Here is a 21,389-nt window from a genome sequence, read left to right as displayed (position 1 = left end):
AGGTAACCTACGACACTCAGGGAAATAAGCTTGGTTTTAACTCAATAGGACATTTTGAAAAAATTCTTATTTGTCCTACATTGTCTAAACTCTAGATAGTTTCATATCTCTCTGACTCATGCAAAATCAAACAAAGCTTTAACGATTTTTATTTTCTTCTTGTCTTTTAGGGATTATAACAAACATTTTTTTTATATTAAAAAAATCAATTGAATTTGAGAATCTTTATTATTTACATAACATTATTAATAATATCAATAATTCTACATTATTACGTAAAAAGAGCATATTATTTAAATAAAAATAAATTTTATACTCTGACATTTAATTTTGAAATTTTCTTGACTTTATAAAAAGAATCCGTTACTTTCATATGTAAAATGCCAAAAAACGAATGAAAAAGATAAAAAAAATGTTCAAGGACAAATTAGCTTGTGTAGAAATTAAATAAACATAATAGAAAGTCTGTTTTTAACAACAACAAAAAACCTTATTATATAATTTGCACCTTTTCTACTGAATATTTTTTTACTACAAAAACAAATTCTAACTTTTTAGATATCACTTTGAGTCTTTTTTCTCTATTAAAACAAATAATTAAGCCACCAATAAAAGATATTGCACAAAAAAAGTTTAAAATTGGAAAAAAAAATTGAAATGATTATTTTTTAGACAATTTTCGACCTAGATACTTGAAGCTCTGCATAGTTGAGCTTATCCAATTTGGGGAGAACCTGATTTTTGGGAACCATAAACGATTTATGATCCAGGTCAGCATATGTAACCCTATCATTGTAGCTCTGACCGTCAGGGTACTCATCAGGAACAACCTGGCGGTCAGGTAATTCATGCATGGACCCAAAATATTGGGCGGTACCCAAATTTGGGTTGGAGCCAAATTTTTTGCCGTTTGCTAGATTTTGATTTGATGTGCTGAAACCGCTGTTGGAAGTTGCGCTAAGATTGTGGTTGGATCCAAATTGTTGTTGATTGTAAGAATCATAGGATTGCTCAGAGGTTGAGGTTATATTTTGTTGTTGATGATATGAATGGCGGTTCTTTTTGGCGGGTGCTTTGGGTGGAAGGCTGTCTATTGCGGCGGCTGTTGCGGATATGTGCTGGCTTTTAGGCCGGCGTTTTGGGTTCTTTATGTAGGAGGAGCCGTTGGATGAGGTGGAAGAAGTGCGCAGGGTGTTGCTGGTGGTTAGGGAGGAGTGCACGGCCAAGGAGGGGGAGGAGGGGGTGGAGTCCAAACCAGAATCAACATTTACAGGTTTCAACTAGAATAATGCAAATACTTTTTAAGACATTATAATTTGTGAAGGTTTAACTTGAAACGATTTTCAATTTAAGCATAATATAAAAATGTTATCTTGAAAAAATAAATGACATTCATCTAACTATAATCTAGGGAAATTAGGCATTGATATTCTTTTCTAACAAAAAATAACTTGTTTTTCAGGAAAATTATCTATATTTACTTACCAGTGATTAAAAGGGATAAGACAAGGGACGATTAATTAATGTATATCCCCCAATATATGCAATTAGGTATTAAAACATTTGGACACTCAACTTAATGAACCAATAAAAATTTAATAAAAGTCCCCAACGAATAAGAAAATATTATTATAAAACTTTGGGGACTAGTTTTATTAACAGTCCAATTTCCCCTCCCTCCCTAATATTTACAATGTGATTGTAATTACCTGGCTTTTATCCAAAAGTTGTACTGGAGCACTCTCCCTGTTTGGATGGGGGGCAGGGTCACCCTTGACCTGTCCCACGAGGGTGGTGTGGGTGCGCCCCAGGGGGGCACTGGGGGCATAGTCACCCTTAGCTTTGATTATGGAGGAATCATCACTAAAACAAATAAATAATTTTTAATAATGCAGTAATTCTTTTAATAAACTAAAACAGTGTTAAAATGCTTTAGATATTACAAAAGCTGATTTTATACTAAATCCCTTATAGGTAGGTAATTAGAATTATCTTATTGGAATGGACCCAAGGGAAGAGATATAAATTTTCAGTGAAGCTTTAAAATATATATCATATATGTATATATGTGTGTATGTATATGATTTAACATAGAATAAATAAAACAATAATAATACACTGTGTTTCGTAATGAAACTCTTCAGTTACAATAACATTTTGATATATAGTTATACAGTTTCACAGAACCAGAGATCATATTAATTTTTAAAAATTTCTGAAAATCCAACTTAAAACTGCAAAGAAAAGCTGAATTTCATATCTTATAGGCAAATTTTTTTTATAGACGACTGCTTTAGAGGTATGGGCCATATAATAAAGAGAACAAATCAAAATGAAGTTTTGAACTGGTTAAGACTATATGATATTTTCTGAAAACGTATTAAAAATATTTAAAATATTCTACACTCTATCTCCACTATCTCTATCTACTAAACTAGTAGCTAACAGAAAAAAATACAGTTTTGCTAGATCTATCTGACTGTCTATAAAATCATAATCATAAACCTGTAAACATCCACCTGGGTTCTCGGCCTACGCTTCTGGTTGTTGGCGTCCTCGTATCTCCTGTCCGGGTTCTCGAAGCACCACCACCCCTTGATGGCGGCACAACAGCACACAACGAGGAGTGCAACTAGGATGGCGAAGCCGAGGATTGCGCCAATACTGATTCCAAAGATTTCCCATCCGTTGAATCCGTTCCTGAAAGAATAGGAATTAGAAGAATGGTAAATTGTTAAATAAGATCATTTATAGATATATGGATGGATAGATATTTAGATTGATAGATAGATGGACAGATACATGGATGGATGATAGATAACATAAAACATAACATATTTATAGATACGTGGATGGATAGATATATAGATTGATGGATAGATGGATGGGTGATTTAATAGATTGATGGATAAATAGATGACAATCTAGATGGATGGATAGATAGATGGATGGATAGATAGATAGATGGATAGATAGATGGATAGATAGATGGATATATAGATAGATATAGATATACATTTGTACAATGTACATGGAAGGATAGATGGATTGATATATACATGGATGGGTAGTAAAACAGATTGATAGAAAGATGGATGGATAGATAGATGGGTGGATAGATAGATCGATGGATAAATATGTAGATGGATTGATAGTTAAAGAAGTGGAAAAATAGAAGGCTATATAGATGGATGGAGTTAAAAATGGATGGCTAGTTAGATGCTTAGGTATATTATCTATGGATATATAGCTAGTCTAAACCTTTAATACTTAATTTTGTATTCCAACTATTGCAAATATTCATCCAATGAGTCATATATCACACATGTAAAGATAACATAAACTCATGTGACTAACAAAATTAACTATAGTAAAAGTATAATATGAATAACATTCTCTAGAAATGTTATAGGTCATGAATGACAAATTATCTACATAATATAACATTTTAATTACATTAAGGCATCATTATTGTTTGGCAAAAAAACCCAAAAGATATCATACTTACATTAACGGCATAATTATAGTTTCTAATTAAATTATAGACTTCTTATGGATAAGTGCTCGGCAGCCGCGTGACAGACGCCTGTAAGCCTGTAATTAACATTTCACAATTTTTAAAATCAGTCTCAACATGAACCCAATATGACAATCCTTTAGAAAAAAATTTACAAAGCATCCAGAAAGGTTTAAATTCGAGGCCTAGTCCTAGCTGACGCGCGGAGCCCTAATATATATCCAAATTTCAGCTAGTCACAAAGATTAACAATGATGACAACATCCATAAAAAGCAAAGCACAGACACACAAAGCAAAACTTCAAAAAAAAAGTCAAGCATAGGGCTTAAAACACAGGTACAAAGTATTGAATTATAAAGTTGCTTCGCTAATTAAAATATGGAAATAATGAAAATCAATTAATAGCATTTCGACATATTACAGACTTGCTTCGACTGATTTATAAATATTGCTCATGACGAGTGGCTACCAATCCCTTGTGAGTACCGAGTCCTGCTTGTAACCAAACATGTATTTGCATTGTGAATGATTATTGCATATTAGATACAATGAAATTTGAATCCTTATCAATAGATAAATATAACTGTAATGGGTCAAAAATTGGTTGACTAATACAAGGTAGTCCAAGATCATACGCAAGATATAAGTACAAGGTTTAATAACCATTAAGCTACTGTTTCTAAATTTTGAATTTACATTTGGGGTTTAAGATATCAATATTTTGTTTACAAAATATTTATTTTAAAGTATCTGTAAAACTCTGGGAAAACTGTACAGAAAATTTACTGTATAAAATCAGACCCTAAATATGTCTGTCATCGATGAAAAGAGCAAATAGAAATCATTTCAAACAATAAAGACCTTACAAATAAGAACAAACATAAACCTATTAAAATTTTGTCTAATTGAAAACTTTTAATATGTCGTTATAATGTGATTAAAATATAGGAATATCGTTAATATGTCAATCATGACCATTTTTCATCATTGGCATATACGCAACCTTAAGCATTTTAATTGCACGTAGCCTTAATTCGAAGGAAAGACATACGAACATACAGAGTGAAAGACAGATGGGCAGACATATGAACATACAGATGGACAGACAGATGGACAAACAGAGGGAAAGACAGATTGACAGACAAAGGAAAAGACAGATGGACAGACAGCTAGACATAGAGATGAACGGACAGATGGACAGACAGATGGACAGACAGATGGACAGACATATGGACAGACATATGGACAGACAGATAGAGAGACATATGGACAGACAGAAGGACAGACAGATAGACAGACAGATAGACAGACAGATAGACAGACAGATAGACAGACAGATAGACAGACAGAGAGGTTTACAGATAGATGGACAGACATATAAGCAGATAGCTGGACGACAAATGGACAAACGGATTTGTAGAAAGATAGGCAGACATCGTTCTACTTCACCTTATAGATATTGGAATATTACCTCCAATAAACTCTTCCGATATTGATCATCATGCTGAGTAATATTCTGGTCAACTATCTATCTATCTATAGATATTAAAATATTACCTCCAATAAACTCTTCTAACATTGATCATCATACTTAGTTCTTCAGTACCGTAATCACCCTGGTCAACCTAAAATTATAATTGTGTTTATAATTGCTTAATTGCGAAAGACTATTTTGGTGGGAAATGTCAAAAACTAATGGCTTTGATCAGTGCGTTAAAATATTTTTAAAAATAAGTAATCCTTATCCATTTATCTATATAAACAATATAGTTGCTACAAAGAAAAATTCACTTTTCTAACAATATTTCTATCAATCCATATATCTATCTATTCATCTAAAATACAAGTACTTTTAAAGCTGAACAACTCAAACACTAATGCCATTTAAAAAAGATATCTATATGCTATTCTATCCATCTATCAATTACTGATCTACTTATCTACTTAAAATACAGGTAGATATTTATCTCTACAATACCTATAAAGGTTGTTTTAATCTATCTACCTACACTTCTATCTATCTATCTATCTATCTACTTACAATGCAGGTATGCTGGAAACTGAACTTCTCTCCCTCTGGGTTGACATCAATACCGCAGTTGTTTAATCTATCTATCTGTACACCTATCTGTCTATATATCTATCTATAATTTCACAGTTCTGTTCATACATCTGTCTATCTATCTATATATCTTCTTACAATGCATGAAAGTTCAATGCTGAATTGTTCTCCCTCCGGGTTAACATCAATACCATAGTTGTTTAATCTATCTATCAATTTATCTACTTACAATGCATGTAAGTTCAAAGCTGAACTGTTCTCCCTCTGGGTTGACATCAATACCATAGTTGTTTCCAATATAACTCATGAATTCTTGGTTGATGGTAAAGTCAAGCTCTGAAGACTTGTCCCGAATATACCCCTCGGGGTCGTAGGTGTGCTGAATTAGAAATAAAGTCATTAAAGATATGCTAATACAGTTGGTTATGTTCCTAAGTTAAAGGAATTTTGAAGGAAGGGGAAGGGCAGTATTAGCCTTTTACTTTCAGTTTAGTTTGAAAAAGTAATGAAATTTCTTTTGGGAGGGGCAGAAAGTATCCTCCTCAAAAATATTTATTACAACTTTCTGGACCAAAGAAGCTTGACTGTAAAGAAGAACCATATCGGTGAAGGGTTTAGCAAGATCAAGATTTGCTAAAATTGTTTTAATTTTTAAACCAACGGGCAACGATTGCTAAAAAAAAACTGTTTTCAAACTTTGGGTACCACTATAACGTCCCCCGAATATTTATTTTACTTACAGTGTACTGCTCCTTAGGATTGAAAATATTATCAGCTTCTCCAGTTAAGTCTTCACCAAAAGCAAGTCTGTCGTTATTGTTGATCATCCAGCTAAAAAAAATAACATTCGTCCAATAGTATCGCTGTAGATTTCTTCTTCAACAATGTTTATAAATTCTAGTGAGGTTCTAATAAAGGGGGAGGGAAAAAAATAAAAAGAAAGAGGAAGAATGGTGAGAGAGAATGGTGATTTGAAGGCTAGGGAAAAAGTAAAAAATGAAGTAATTGTGGAGTAAAGAAAAGCCAGACAGACAAACACTTATTGAGTAGCTTTGCAAGTAAAAAACTGCTTAAGTAAATGGTTGTTGGAGGAAAAAAGTTTAAAGTTTTTCAACTTATATGCCTAATGACAGAGCGACTTTTAGAGACACTTTCTTACTAATAAATGTTTCATTATATTAAATCATTTCTTACGTGATAGTGGGTTCAGGGCGACCACCTCTACCATTGCAGTTTAATCTTATGTTCTCATAACCATCTAAAACAAATATTTATATATATTTTTTTATTATTTGAAACAAAATTTCTAAATCAAGAAATAATGGTGGTCTTCTTTTAATGTCTAATAGTTGTTAAAGAGGTTTCAGGTGAAAGTCCGGCACCAACTAAGTCTATGTCAAACTCAAGGTGTTAAAAATAGGCTATTCTAATTTCTCAGTTCTATTTATAATTCTAATTTCTTTTTTTGTATCATTAATTAGGTTATAATGAAACTTACTTGAGCCAGCTCTGTATTCTTCTTCATTTTCATCATAATTGTACCAAACCTCCAAATTCCTAGGGTATAAAATTAGAATTATGGAAATTAAGATTTATTTTATCACAAGAAGATAAGTCCCTAGCTTCTAGGGGGATTGTACTTGGACGGGTAGGGAAGGTAACACAAAACATTTAAAGACTTAGCCAACCTCGAATATATAGTGTCTCCTTTTGTGCTTGTTTATAAATAAAAGATTTACAAATCTAACAATGTAATGTGCTTTTCAATCAAGATTTGTAAGCTTTGTCATGCGGCCACAAGGCCCAAGTTAATAGATGCTTTTAGAGAAGCCATGCATGAACCTAAATATGGCCAATCAAGTATGTGTATAAATTTTATAATAACACTTTTGCAATATGTGTTACAATTTAACAGCTTCATTTTTAATGAAAAATTTTACCTTCAAGAGTGGGGTACCAGTATAGGTACAAAAGTAGCCCCAACTTATGCAAATATTTTTATGAATAAACTAGAAACCGAAATGCTTAAAAAGTTTAAAGGAACGCTTCCGGCCTTTTGGAAACGTTATATTGATGATATTATATGTCTATTTGTTGGAAATGAAAATGATTTGTTAAAATTTTTGACTTTTATTAGTTCTTATCATCCTACTATTAAATTTACATGTGAATATAGATTAAATGATGTTATTGTTAAAACCAAATGGAAAAATGGCAACCTTGATGTTAATAGATTACCAATTGGAAATGTAAGACCTAGGTCAATTGATTTTCTTGATTGTACAATTTGGATCAATGATCTTTGTAAATTTGAATGTGATTTATTTACAAAAGATACAGACAGAATAACTTATTTAATGCCTCAAAGTTGTCACCCCAGTTTTATTTGTCGCAATATACCTTACTCTTTAGCATACAGATTAAAAAGAATTTGTACTTCAAATGAAAATTTTCTGTTAAGATTAAATGAACTCAAAATAAATTTATTAAGCCGTGGTTACAATGCCAAAATTATTGTAAATGCCTTTGACAAACTCAAAAATATTCCACGCAGTAAAACTTTAGAAAAAGTAATTCATCCAAAACAAAATAATAGAGTAATGTTTTCTTTAACTTATGACCCAAGAATTATAAATGTAAATGATAGTATAAAAAAGCACTATGTTATTGCAAATAAGGATCCCAGTTTTAAAATATCTTTTCCGAAAATGCCTATGGTTGGGTACAAAAGAGCACGCAATTTAGGCGATCACTTGATCCGTGCTAAATTGTATCCCATCCATAGGTATGAAATGAGAAATAGAAATGGTTTCTTTAAATGTAGTAAACGAGATATTGGTTGTGATTTGTGTAACCATAGTCAAAACATAACAGAACATGTTGCTAGTCATTCAAAAAAGAAATATCCTATAAAATCTAAAATTAAATGCTCTGATAGTTATATTATTTATTCAATTCAATGTAAAAAATGTGATATGCAATATGTAGGCCAAACTACGACACCTGTGTGTAGACGCTTTAACAGCCACTCATGGGATATCATAAATAAAAAGAATGAGAAACCTGTACCAAAGCATTTTAACAGTAGAAACCACTCTCATTCAGATATGATTTTTACACCTTTTGAAAAATTAAATAAAAAAGATAAAACTTTATTAGATGTTCGTGAAAAATATTGGATTTTAGAAAAAAATACTGTAATCTTTGGATTAAACAGAAATTATTAATTGCCAGTTGCAACCTTAAATTTTTTTCTTGTACCTCCTTTTTTTGTCTTTATTATATATAACATTTTTGTAATAGTTATTTAACCCTTTAAACAGATGATTTTCAACAACCACCCAAATTTTGACCATTTTGACCGCCTGTATTGTTATCAAACTAATTTTCCCCCAAAAACTCATTCTATTCTTGACAATGCACGAAGATACTGCTAAATTATATGTGAAAAAATGTATATAAATAACCATGTAAGTTGTTTTATTTTATAGAATTTTTTTATTACATATTTTAAATTTACATAGTCCTGTTGTTACTACGCTTTTTGTTGATATAATTGTCCTTGTTTCTTTAAATTTTGACCATTTTGCTAAAATGATTTGTTATGTTATTGTGTATATAACCATTTCTTATACTTTTTTGTGAAAAAAATTTAATATTTTTTTAGACCCTGATGATGTTTATGCCAATAAACGAAAAATTTCGGTGCCTGATGTGTTGATTTTTTTCCTTGTTGGGGAATAGAATAGTTGGTGCGCGTCCTTTTTATGAATATACTTAATTAATGTTAAAATGATTATATATGTACCTTGTAATTTTCTGTTCCCTATCATCAGTAAAGTCAACAATAGTTCTGTTGAATGTGTAGATGGTCACTGTTTTGGAATTTCCAGAGGGATTTGTGTTTCCAGAATAATCACTTACTGAAAATAAAATCTAAGTTTATTACAAAACTTGATTTACCCTTATAAACTTTCTTAGAATTCGCATCCCTTACTGACTCACTTTCTCCTTCAGGTAACAGGATCTGTGTCTGTCTGTCTGTGCATTGTCACTGCTTAACCGATATGGTTCTCCTTTACAGTATAGCTTCTCTTTAGGTCACATGAGGGTTTATAACTATTTTATGAGTGGGTACCACCACCCCCCTAAGAGAATTTGCCCCCAGAGAAAAAATTCCTCTCTCCAATTTAAAAAAAAAGAAATACTTAAATAATTAATACTAGAATTAAAAAAGGTGCTGATTGTCTCCAACTTAGATGCCTCTTGTCACTTGAGATCATATAAACTAATTACCCATGAACTCCCATTTTCCAACATCATCAGGATCTGCTCTTGATATCTTGATACCACATCCATTGTTTCCCATCTAATAATAATTATATAACTATATAACTGGGTATCTCAGTAACCGAGTGTACACAGTGTTGGGGACCTTTTAAGTCTGCTAGCAAATGGCTTTCTGCTCTTTTGTAGCAACTTGGATGTGTTAATATTTCCAATGCTATTTACTGGTATTCAAAGAACCAATTGAAAGTCTGCACAGTGTCCACAAGGTGGGGATATGTAGTTATTTAACCACTCCCCCCTCTATTGTTTTACTGTAATGTTTTGAAATCTTGATACCAAGCCCATAGTTAGCTATTTTCTTAAATATCGTTAGTTATCAAGGGCTCAAATGAAATATCCCGACTTTATAGGAATTTTTAAAAATTCATCTGCTTTTGCACATTTTCTACATTTATGTTCCCAATGCAGAATCTTTTTCAGATAATCTATCATCAATCATATAGAGAATCTTAAAGTCGGCTCAAAAATAACTTTTACCTTATGCAAAAATACTGCTAATATTTAGTAAATATATCTTTGTATTTTATTGTGAAAATATTACTTACAATGAATTGAATTCTTGAGTCTTCTGTACAAGTCATCCCGTTATCATCCACAGTGGCGATACATTTGGTTTGCTAAAATATAAACAAAACTTGAATTGTAATAAGATTGATTATCTTGAAAAACTATGCCATTTGTAAAAGTAAAAAGTTTTCGGCCCTTTCGTGTTCATAGCAAGTCGAATGCTAAATAAATAGAAAGCACGAAGAAAAATTTACAACTTACACAAAAAGTTGATTAAGACAGACACACATACATCTTACTACTATTTCAGGTAGATATCCATTTACTGTTTAGAACAAGAACCACTGAACCTTCTATGTAGCTTCTAATATATAGGTCTTGGGAAGATTTATAACTAATTTTGGGGAGGGCACAACCACCTTTTTAAGATTATTCGCCCCTAGACAAAAATTAATCACCCTCCCCCCTCTAAAATTGAACCACCTCAAGTGCCCCTAGAGGCCTCTATGAGCGTAGCTGCTAATAATACATATATTATTTATGGTTACCTCGCCATTGGTGCAAACTTGATTATTGCCAGTACACTGACCAACATACATGGGTTTGGTGTGCTTGATTACACAGACATCAACATCTAGATATAGATAGATAGATAATTAGTACACTGACCAACAAGATAAATAGTTAGTTTTAATTTTCATAGAGAAGTTTTTTGGTCTGTTATTCTCTATCCATCTCTTCAATACTCTCTCTATCTACCTTTCTATCTATTTGTCTATCTATCTGTATATTTATCTATTTATCTTTCTATCTATGTACATAAGTTCATCTATCTATCTATACTTACGTCCATCGGCTGCACAGTTAATCGTAATTCCTTCATTTTCATGGGAAGGTGTCCTTGGGTCTTCTACAGCTGGCGTTATCGAGCAGGTCTAAAATCATTACAAAAAAATGACACTTTATCATATTGTATTTTATAAAGTAGAAAGGTTTAATTTTGTATGAAGCTCTAATCTAAATATCTACTTACCCTATTGAGGTATATAATTTAGGTAAGCTTTACGTAGGTCCCTAATTAGGTCTTTGTATGGTTTAATGCTATTTTTCCAACCTTCTTCTAGTTAGGAAGAATAAAAAAAAAGTTTCTGTTCTAAAAGTCATATATGTCTGTCTGTCTGCCAAAATTAATGTCTATTTTTATACAAAATGTTTGTGATCTTTTTCATCCATATTCTACCTCCCTTTTTTGACATAATTTGATGCTTTAAAACATTTCAATTGCTTTCCCTATATCCTCTTGGCAGCTTGAAAAAAATATAAATTTTAGGATGGATATAGGATATACGTTGATATAAAAGTATTGACATAGGAAAATTTTCTCGTCAATTTAGCTTGCTAATATGGAACTCATTTATTGGGTAGTTGGGAGGGGTTTGGATAAAGTTTAAGAGTGTCCATTAGATCTTTTCATGAAAATACCCTTTTTCGAATTTCAATCTTCTGCTAACCTAAAAAGTTACTTTAGGGGCCTAGAAATATATGTACAAAATTTCAGCTCTCTATCTCTACTGGCGACCTAGCGCCAGGCATGTAAAATATCAACAGATAACGGTAGCACGGCGGTTTTAACAATATCTCAGTAATGTGCAGGTTTTCAGCTCTTCTGCATATTTCAATTTAAACACATAAGGCCAAAGATATTATATCCAAAAAATCTTTTGTCAAAGTCTACTCTAGACCTAGCGCCAGTCAGTTTTCTAAAATCATGCATTTTATACCTGTGAAAAATGAAATCGCCAGCGCTAGGTGTAGAGTAGACTTTGACAAAAGATTTTTGGGATATCATATCTTAGGCCTTATGTGTTTAAGTTGAAATATGCAGAACACCTAAATTCACCTTCCAAGCCATTCTCTAAGCATTTTAATTTTTTTTTTGAAATAACGGGATTTCAAAACTACCTTTAGAAAAGGCATAAAAAATATCTTTTTTTGTCCCTTTTTTCACTGTATATAGTTACAACTTATTAAGATATTATTCTCAGTTAAAAAAAATTGGCGCTTCCAGCACCAAAACCGGCAAAAACAGGCAGTTAAACTTCTGAACCCCTACTTAACCCCCTGACAGACCCCCCCTCTATCTCGGCTCCTGTTACAGATAGAGACGTAAAACTTTTTTCTGGTTGTTCATGTGTATTTTTAGAGAATTACTTTTTCTAGTCATAGCGGTCAGACCGCTACTTATCCAATTTTTAGCAGCCAGCCGCTAAATATTAAAACAGCTGTAGAGCGGCCAATTTTAAAGCTAAGAAAACCAAATTTTATGACAAACTATTATTTTTTATAATAAAAAAATACCTTTTCGGACCATCGCCAAAAAACGACAAATAACGGAAACCACTAATTTTGGCAGTAAAACGGCGGTTGGCGGCGCTAAATAATATTTTTATCTGTTTATAGTTAAAACTTATTAAGATATTATTCTCAGTTAAAAAAAAATTGGTGCTTCCAGCACCCAAATCGGCAAAAACAGGCAGTTAAACTTCTGTATCCCTACTAAACCCCATAACAGACCCCCCTCTTTCTCGGCTCCTGTTACAGATAAAGACGTAATACTTTTTTCTGTTGGTTCATGTGTATTTTTAGAGAAAATTACTTTTTCTAGTCATAGCGGTCAGACTGCTCCTTATCGGCTTTTTAGCTGCCAGCCGCTAAATATTAAAAAAGCTGTAGAGCGGCCAATTTTAAAGCTAGGAAAACCAAATTTTATGACGAGCAATTATTTTTCATAACAAAAAAAATGCTATTTCTGACCATCGCCAAAAAATGACAAATAACGGAAACTGCCAATTTCGGCGGTAAAACGGCGGTTGGCGGCGCTAGTTTTATCTGTTTATGACCACAATAAAGACTACATACAAAAATTGGCTGGTCTAGAGCTGTTTTAGAATTCCGCTACTGGCAGCTTAAAAATGGCAAAACTACAGGTAGGAAATAAAAAATCAGTTAAAAATCGGTCAAGGATACTAGCACATAAGAATCTAACTTCGTTTTCTTTCCATGATCCAGAATTTTCTATGAACAGTTAAATTTTGAAAATACATCTTGCATTTGAAAAGGAAAATAAGAAAGATAATATGTAACAGGATGGAAAAGATCATATCGATGTTTTTAATAATTATGGAGATGTGACATCCAAATTTCAAAATTCTTTGAACATACAAACAAGACTCTTAAAGAAAAGCTTCGCATCTAGTCCACTTACTTATATTCTCTATAACACCATATAAAACTTTGATCTAAATAATGATTGACAAGACCAGGGATAAGGGATGGGAAATGTAGGAAAATATTATTTCAGGCCTATTTCAAGCCTAGGCCTAATAAACCAGTTTTGGGATGACGCAGTGGTTCGTCCTAAACGCTAATAAAAAAGCTGTGTGTGTGTGTGTAGATAAAGTATAGAATCAAATTCAGGTAGCTAGTTTAAAGTAAAAAACATAACTTTTTATAAACCTATATATTAATGGCTTTTGTTAAAATGAAGTTTTTTCTCTCCCAAAATTTTTTATCTTTTACTTTGGTAATTTGAACTGTCAGAAAGCTATCGTTGGGTTTCCCTCAGACAGATTTTAGTTTGTATTATTAGCATTTTTATTAATGAGTAAAAATTTTATTTGAAAATTTCATTGCTAATTAAAATTCAAAATAAATAAATAAATATGCACTTGGGTAACATTCTATCAAGTTCTTTGGATACTATAATGTAATGATATATCTGTACTGTGTTGTATTGTACAAAAATTAGGGTTAAGGTGTTGTATCAATTCTGTACTAAATTTTTAAAATTCAAAATACAACATCTAATTTATAAACTACCAAATGAAAATTCGTAGCTACCTTCTTTCCAAAAAAATAATCCCGTTATTTTTGTTTTTTCTATATGGCCCTTTTTTAATGTTTAACTCTAAGCAGATTTGATAATTAAACTAATGTGATCTAACACCATTTATATTTATTTTTTCGCAGCAGACGAAATCATTATTTTTCTAGAATTGTCTGCTTCTAAAATTTCCGCCATCTGTGATTTGGGCTTGTTTTGTATCAACCAATCACCAATTGGCGGCGCTATTGGTTTAGAGCGGCAGCCAATATGAGCTGTCCGCCAGTAAGGTCATTAAATTAGGCAAATGGTAAAAGTTGCATGATCCCTTTCAAAACCAGGCCGAGACCTAATTTATGACCAGGTTTCTTATCCCTTATCCCTGGACAAGCCATAGTAATTATCGCGCGCACCTCAGGCACAAGACAAAATTACTCTGGTCAGCCCTTGGCACTTTTTATGTATTTTTATGCATTTATTAGTCTATTCTTACCAATATAATACCATATATGGGTAATACTAGCCTAATCATGGTAATCTGTATGTGATTGAATATTGTTATATGCTTATATAAAACATCATATCTATTGTTAAAGTAATCATGTAACCATTATGTAATACTAAGTATACCTATAGCCATAGCTTCATTTACGTCACAAGTTTAACATACAAACACTTATTAAACAGACAAGGACTTAGATTCTGGTAAATAGTTGTTGTTATAACTTGCACCTCTTCAAATATCTCAGTTATTCATTGACTCTCAAACTATCAAGTTCTCCTGGCTTAAAGGTAATGATCTTAGTTAATTTAGCATGCATTGTAGTTTAAATTTAGGTCCCTTAGTACTTAGCATGAATTGTGCCTAGGTCTTATGTTAGAGATCTAACACTATGCACAATTGAATGCTTTGGACTTAGGGCACTTTTCTGTCCTACACTACTTATGTTTATTATCTCCTATCCTGTAAATATTTCATACTTAACTGATTCACTTGTAATGTAAATACACTTTATAAAACCATCTTCCTTCTTAAGTGCTTAATATACTTATATGATATAGATCGAACATCCTAACCAGCCATTTATTCTTAGCTTAAAGCAATATAATACTTTGCGTGGGTATTTGTTGAACTACCACGGGTTCAACCAAATTCGTATTATACTTGTGGGAATAAAAGGAAAAGCATTCTACACTGACGAGCCGACGATGAGAATGTCTATGTGTATTGCAGTAAAAGTAGGATTTAAGTAGTACTCATAGAAGAGCAATCTCCATGCCATAATATTGGACAAGCGTCCCATTAGCACTACCAATTAGATTTTTATATTTTGATTTTGTTGTTAACCCTTTGTAGACAAATTGATAATATTTCTAAATGTTACTTTTTTTTAATTGTCTGCGTCTGGCATCTGACTAAAATAAAAATCTATTACATTAGTTTAAACAATTAACTCTCTTGACCCTTTCCAGACCTTAATCTTTTCCATCCTATTACATATTATCTTTCTTATTTTCCTTTTCAAATGCAAGATGTATTTTCAAAATTTAGCTGTTCATAGAAAATTCTGGATCATGGAAAGAAAATGAAGTTAGATTCTTATGTGCTAGTATCCTTGACCGATTTTTAACTGATTTTTTATTTCCTTTCTGTAGTTTTGCCGTTTTTAAGCTGCCAGTAGCGGAATTCTAAAACAGCTCTAGACCAGCCAATTTTTGTGTGTAGTCTTTTATTGTGATCATAAACAGATAAAAATATTAATTGGCGCCACCAACTGCTGTTTTACCACCAAAATTGTCCTTGTCTGTTTAATAAAGTGTTTGTATGTTAAACTTGTGACGTAAATGAAGCTATGGCTATAGGTATACTTAGTATTACATAATGGTTACATGATTACTTTAACAATAGATATGATGTTTTATATAAGCATATAACAATATTCAATCACATACAGATTACCATGATTAGGCTAGTATTACCCATATATGGTATTATATTGGTAAGAATAGACTAATAAATGCATAAAAATACATAAAAAGTGCCTAAGGGCTGACCAGAGTAATTGTGTCTTGTGCCTGAGGTGCGCGCAATAATTACTATGGCTTGTCAATCATTATTTAGATCAAAGTTTTATATGGTGTTAAATTTATAGAGAATATAAGTAAGTGGACTAGATGCGAAGCATTTCTTTAAGAGTCTTGTTCGTACGTTCAAAGAATTTTGAAATTTGGATGTCGCATCTCCATAATTATTAAAAACATCAATATTATCTTATTTTCCTTTTCAAATGCAAGATGTATTTTCAAAATTTAACTGTTCATAGAAAATTCTGGATCATGGAAAGAAAACGAAGTTAGATTCTTATGTGCTAGTATCCTTGACCGATTTTTAACTGATTTTTTATTTCCTACCTGTAGTTTTGCCATTTTTAAGCTGCCAGTAGCGGAATTCTAAAACAGCTCTAGACCAGCCAATTTTTGTATGTAGTCTTTATTGTGATCATAAACAGATAAAACTAGCGCCGCCAACCGCCGTTTTACCGCTGAAATTGGCAGTTTCCGTTATTTGTCATTTTTTGGCGATGGTCAGAAAAAGCATTTTTTTGTTATGAAAAATAATTGTTTGTCATAAAATTTGGTTTTCCTAGCTTTAAAATTGGCCGCTCTACAGCTTTTTTAATATTTAGCGGCTGGCCGCTAAAAAGCGGATAAGGAGCGATCTGACCGCTATGACTAGAAAAAGTAATTCTCTAAAAATACACATGAACAACCAGAAAAAAAGTTTTACGTCTCTATCTGTAACAGGAGCTGAGATAGAGGGGGGGTCTGTCAGGGGATTAAGTAGGGGTTCAGAAGTTTAACTGCCTGTTTTTGCCGGTTTTGGTGCTGGAAGCGCCAATTTTTTTTTACCTGAAAATAATTTCTTAATAAGTTGTAACTATATACAGTGAAAAAAGAGACAAAAAAAGATATTTTTTATGCCTTTTCAAAAGGCAGTTTTGAAATCCCGTTATTTCAACAAAAAAATTAAAATGCTTAGAGAATGGCTTGGAAGGTGAATTTAGGTGTTCTGCATATTTCAACTTAAACACATAAGGCCTAAGATATGATATCCCAAAAATCTTTTGTCAAAGTCTACTCTACACCTAGCGCTGGCGATTTCATTTTTCACAGGTATAAAATGCATGATTTTAGAAAACTGACTGGCGCTAGGTCTAGAGTAGACTTTGACAAAAGATTTTTTGGATATAATATCTTTGGCCTTATGTGTTTAAATTGAAATATGCAGAAGAGCTGAAAACCTGCACATTACTGAGATATTGTTAAAACCGCCGTGCTACCGTTATCTGTTGATATTTTACATGCCTGGCGCTAGGTCGCCAGTAGAGATAGAGAGCTGAAATTTTGTACATCTATTTCTAGGCCCCTAAAGTAACTTTTTAGGTTAGCAGAAGATTGAAATTCGAAAAAGGGTATTTTCATGAAAAGATCTAGTGTCCATGAAAATCTGGTGCAACATCCAAGTAATAATAAATCGATTATTTTAAGGTAACTGTTAGCAACTAAAATTGAGGATTATTATAGGCAAACAAACTAATCTTTTTATTATGCAAAAATGTTTGCATAATATTTAATTATTTTGCAATCATAAGGAAATGAAAATAAAAGTAAATTTTTCAAACTATTGCTAGATTGTAAAAAAGGAGATTTTACCCAAAGAAAATCAAATATCTTAAGATTTTCTTTATTTTTTCATTATAGCATCAAAACCGATTAATATCCGCTGGTTTAGAATCAGCCCTCTTTCATACTGAAAATTCATGTATAGAATTATAGTACAGTCTGTTTTTCACCAATATTAAAATAAAAATAATAAAATTATTAACAGTTTTGTTAAGCCGGGGCCTTTGGACCTTTTCGGGCTTTCAAAACTGCTTAAAATTTTATGATTTTTCATTCTAATATCTGCGGAAATCTGTCTAAAATATGTCTATTCTAATAGGTTTTACTTTTTCAATTCAAGCATTAAAATTTTTATCTTTTGCAGTTTGTAGAATAAATTTTTATCATATTTACTTAACCTAAATAGTTAATCTTCAGAAGCAAAAAATCTTCTAAAATTTTGGGGGGAGATATTTCAAAAGGCAAACAAATTTGACTTTATTGAAAATTTTAAAATGCTTTAATATTTACATTGAATAACATCTAAAGTATTATTAAGAAATAATAGATACAGCAATAATTTTACATAAAAATACATCTATTAAAGATAAAGTTTGTAAGATATCTAGCTTTAATATCAACCGAGAAAGCCAGAAATCCACCATCACAGACGGACAAAGATAGTAAAATGATAGATGCGGATTAATCATAGGAAACTGAACAAAAACACATAAATTTTAAAGAATTTCGCCCATAAAAGTATATACCTTACGATCTGACAATTGCAATTCTTTCAACATTTCATTGATTTAAATTTTAAGTACCAGGGTCCATTCTCTTTAACATAAAATTCTAATATATAGAAAGGGTAATTTTGTGTATCATTTTTTTGTGCTCACAATCACTTATCATCCATTGTCAAGGGGATAATCCTTAGGTCCCTGTAACTAATAGGGTAGGCTTGGCGTAGAACATATAGAATTAGTCTAAAAGTCTACATTTTACAATTCTTAATATTTAAAAAGTTTATGAAGTTAAAATATGTATTTTAATATTTCTTATCTTTCTTTGTTATAATTCCCACAAGCAATATTGATATTTTGTATAAGTAGATAGAATATTCTTTATCTTTTTAGTAGCAGAGCTGCCCTATAATGAACTTTGTCTGTTTGTGCGTCCGTTAGTCCAAAACACTTAAGGGAAGTATGATTTACTCGGCTGCTATTCAAGATAAAAGACTGTTTTTTCTTCTTCTAGAGCTTACCTAAAACCATGAGCATCCAGTATATAATTTACTTGGTCCGTCAGTCATGTTAAAAATAGATAAAATTTTATAAGGTATTCTAGATTTATAATCACTGAACATCTGTTCTATTTGTCCGTGATTTCTATCCCATTGTGCTCGCCACTTATGGATGTTTTCATTATGGTTTGTTTTATGAATACTAATTAAATTATTCTAACTTTAAAATATATTGCATAATATTATTTAAAATATTGATTTACTTAGGTAAAACATAAAATAAAATCTAAACCTTACCTTAATACAATCAGTATTAAAAAAAACCATCCAAGCATAATAATTTTATTTTACCTGTAACCAAAAGGCTTTCTTTTATTTGTCGACTTAAATTTAATTTACCTGTTTATTGAATGTTTTTGATGTGTTTAAATTTATTTTACCTTTTAATTTTATTTTGTAGGAGTAGGATGTTTTTTTATATAAACACAAAAAGCACAAATGTTTATGGTAAAGTTTCTGTTTTTAAATTGGGATGGGTTCTAGTTTATGGTTCTTAATAGCTCTCATAAAATACGTTATTGACCATAAGTAATGGAATAAAGCACCCTGTTTGAAATGAGACCCCTTCCCTTCCAACGAGCAAAATATACTTTTGCTTCAAAAAAAAAATTAAAGGGTAAGTGTTTAGAGGTTCAAAAATAGATTTGAATGAAAGTACAAAACCAAATTTCTTTTTTAAATAATCTTGTTTTCAGTGATAGAAAATAAATCAAACTTAATACAAAACACAAACACACAAAGACAGACAAACATTTATGCACTACTCACCTGTAAGTTTGTTCTTCCAGACCCCCTGGAGGCCTGCCTACTACCAGAGGTACCGGAGCTCCTACTACTCTGAACAGAGGTACCGGAGGAAGGTCTTTTCACCTGTAAGTTTGATCTGGCCTGTCTTTTTACTCGGCGGCTAATGTGTGAGGCTTGGTAGCTTGAGCTGGCGAATATCGCCAAGCAGAGTGCTAGGCTTAGCAAGTTTCTTCCTCGCATTATTCTAGCTTTTTGTAGTAGATTTTTTGTTCTAATCTAAAAAAATAATTAATAATATTTCTCGTATTCATTGGAATCCGGTGGATAGGAACCGGTTCTCATCCATACATAAAAAATATGTCTAGCATCGTATTATATCCAGCTTTCTACGAACATAAAAAATGTACAATCATAAGATTAAAACCAGTTTTTTAGCCGGTGCTTTCGGCACCTCGAGGCTAAAAAACTGGTTTTAATCTCATAATTGTACATTCTATATCCGCGGAAAGCGGTTTATAATACGATGCGAGAAATAACTATTATTTTATCTTTAAATTAAAAACTTTTATTAGATAATGGACAATAAAGTGATGTACAAATAAAATTATGATAAAAAAATTTACCCCTGTAATGGTGAAAAGTTTGAAATAACCTATTAACATTTGATAAGTGTTCCCAATGTTTTTTAAGCCAACAAATGAGTAATTATGCTTATAAAACATCAAGTTTTAGTATGATATTTACGTATTTATTATACAAGAATCGTAAATTACTAAAATACAAAATAAACTTCAATATAAGATTTTCGACAAATTATAATACACTCAAAATAACTAAATATCGTTATCATAACATTTGAACAATATGTTTGCTTATGAAGTTACTGTTATAAGATAAGAACTGAAACTGCGAAGTTATTCATCATACCTACCAAGCCAATACAATCATAAACACTAAATAAGAGATAACAATTTCAATTGAGGTTTATTAGAGTGATCAACAAACTTGATAATAATGTAGATTATGCTTTGCATCCGCCGCTGATAGACTATTTATAAATCAGCTGTAGCTTAGCTGCAATTCATTATAGAGTTGCCTCAAAATTTCCGCATGTAGTTTGAAAATTCCACCAAAAAAGTCATCATGCAGTCGCAACATTAAAGTAAAAGAATAGAAGAGCTATATAAGCCAAAACGCTATAAAAGAGCAGAAAGCAATTTCCTAGCAAACAAAAAGGACCCCGCAATTAGTTCCTGTGTTGTCTGGGTTTTACATTTATTCTTATACATTTATTGCCGCAACAGCAAAGCCTAACTTTTAGTATAATCTGTAGCCAAGCCACACATTTTTTCAACA

The 21,389-nt window shown here is 31.7% G+C and overlaps 1 protein-coding gene across 3 annotated transcripts; it reads right to left on the bottom strand.

The window, feature by feature from the left end:
• Nucleotides 1–209: 209 nt before the first annotated feature.
• LOC145313988 (uncharacterized) lies at nucleotides 210–20,326 on the bottom strand. 3 transcript variants are annotated; one of them, XR_013877585.1, is made up of 14 exons: nucleotides 20,055–20,309; nucleotides 11,285–11,372; nucleotides 10,986–11,071; nucleotides 10,476–10,547; nucleotides 9,877–9,949; nucleotides 9,389–9,503; nucleotides 7,079–7,137; nucleotides 6,775–6,838; nucleotides 6,321–6,411; nucleotides 5,810–5,959; nucleotides 5,076–5,143; nucleotides 2,520–2,700; nucleotides 1,710–1,863; nucleotides 210–1,280 (listed from the first exon to the last, which is right to left on the bottom strand). XR_013877585.1 is itself a non-coding variant. In XM_080153658.1 (14 exons), the coding sequence occupies exons 1-14, from the start codon at nucleotides 20,271–20,273 to the stop codon at nucleotides 669–671; spliced, it is 1,944 nt and encodes a 647-aa protein (XP_080009784.1). In that variant the 5' UTR covers nucleotides 20,274–20,326; the 3' UTR covers nucleotides 210–668. The 3 variants fall into 3 exon arrangements, 2 of the variants coding, with proteins under 2 accessions (XP_080009784.1, XP_080009782.1); XM_080153658.1 differs by having other exon boundaries at nucleotides 2,506–2,700; nucleotides 20,157–20,326; XM_080153656.1 differs by having other exon boundaries at nucleotides 2,506–2,700.
• Between the last annotated feature and the right edge of the window lie 1,063 nt (nucleotides 20,327–21,389).

This window comes from Acartia tonsa, chromosome 3 (genome assembly GCF_053477335.1).
Source record: "Acartia tonsa isolate MP-2025a chromosome 3, ASM5347733v1, whole genome shotgun sequence".
NCBI classification, from domain to species: domain Eukaryota; kingdom Metazoa; phylum Arthropoda; class Copepoda; order Calanoida; family Acartiidae; genus Acartia; species Acartia tonsa.
This window is presented reverse-complemented; position numbering and strand designations above follow the sequence as displayed.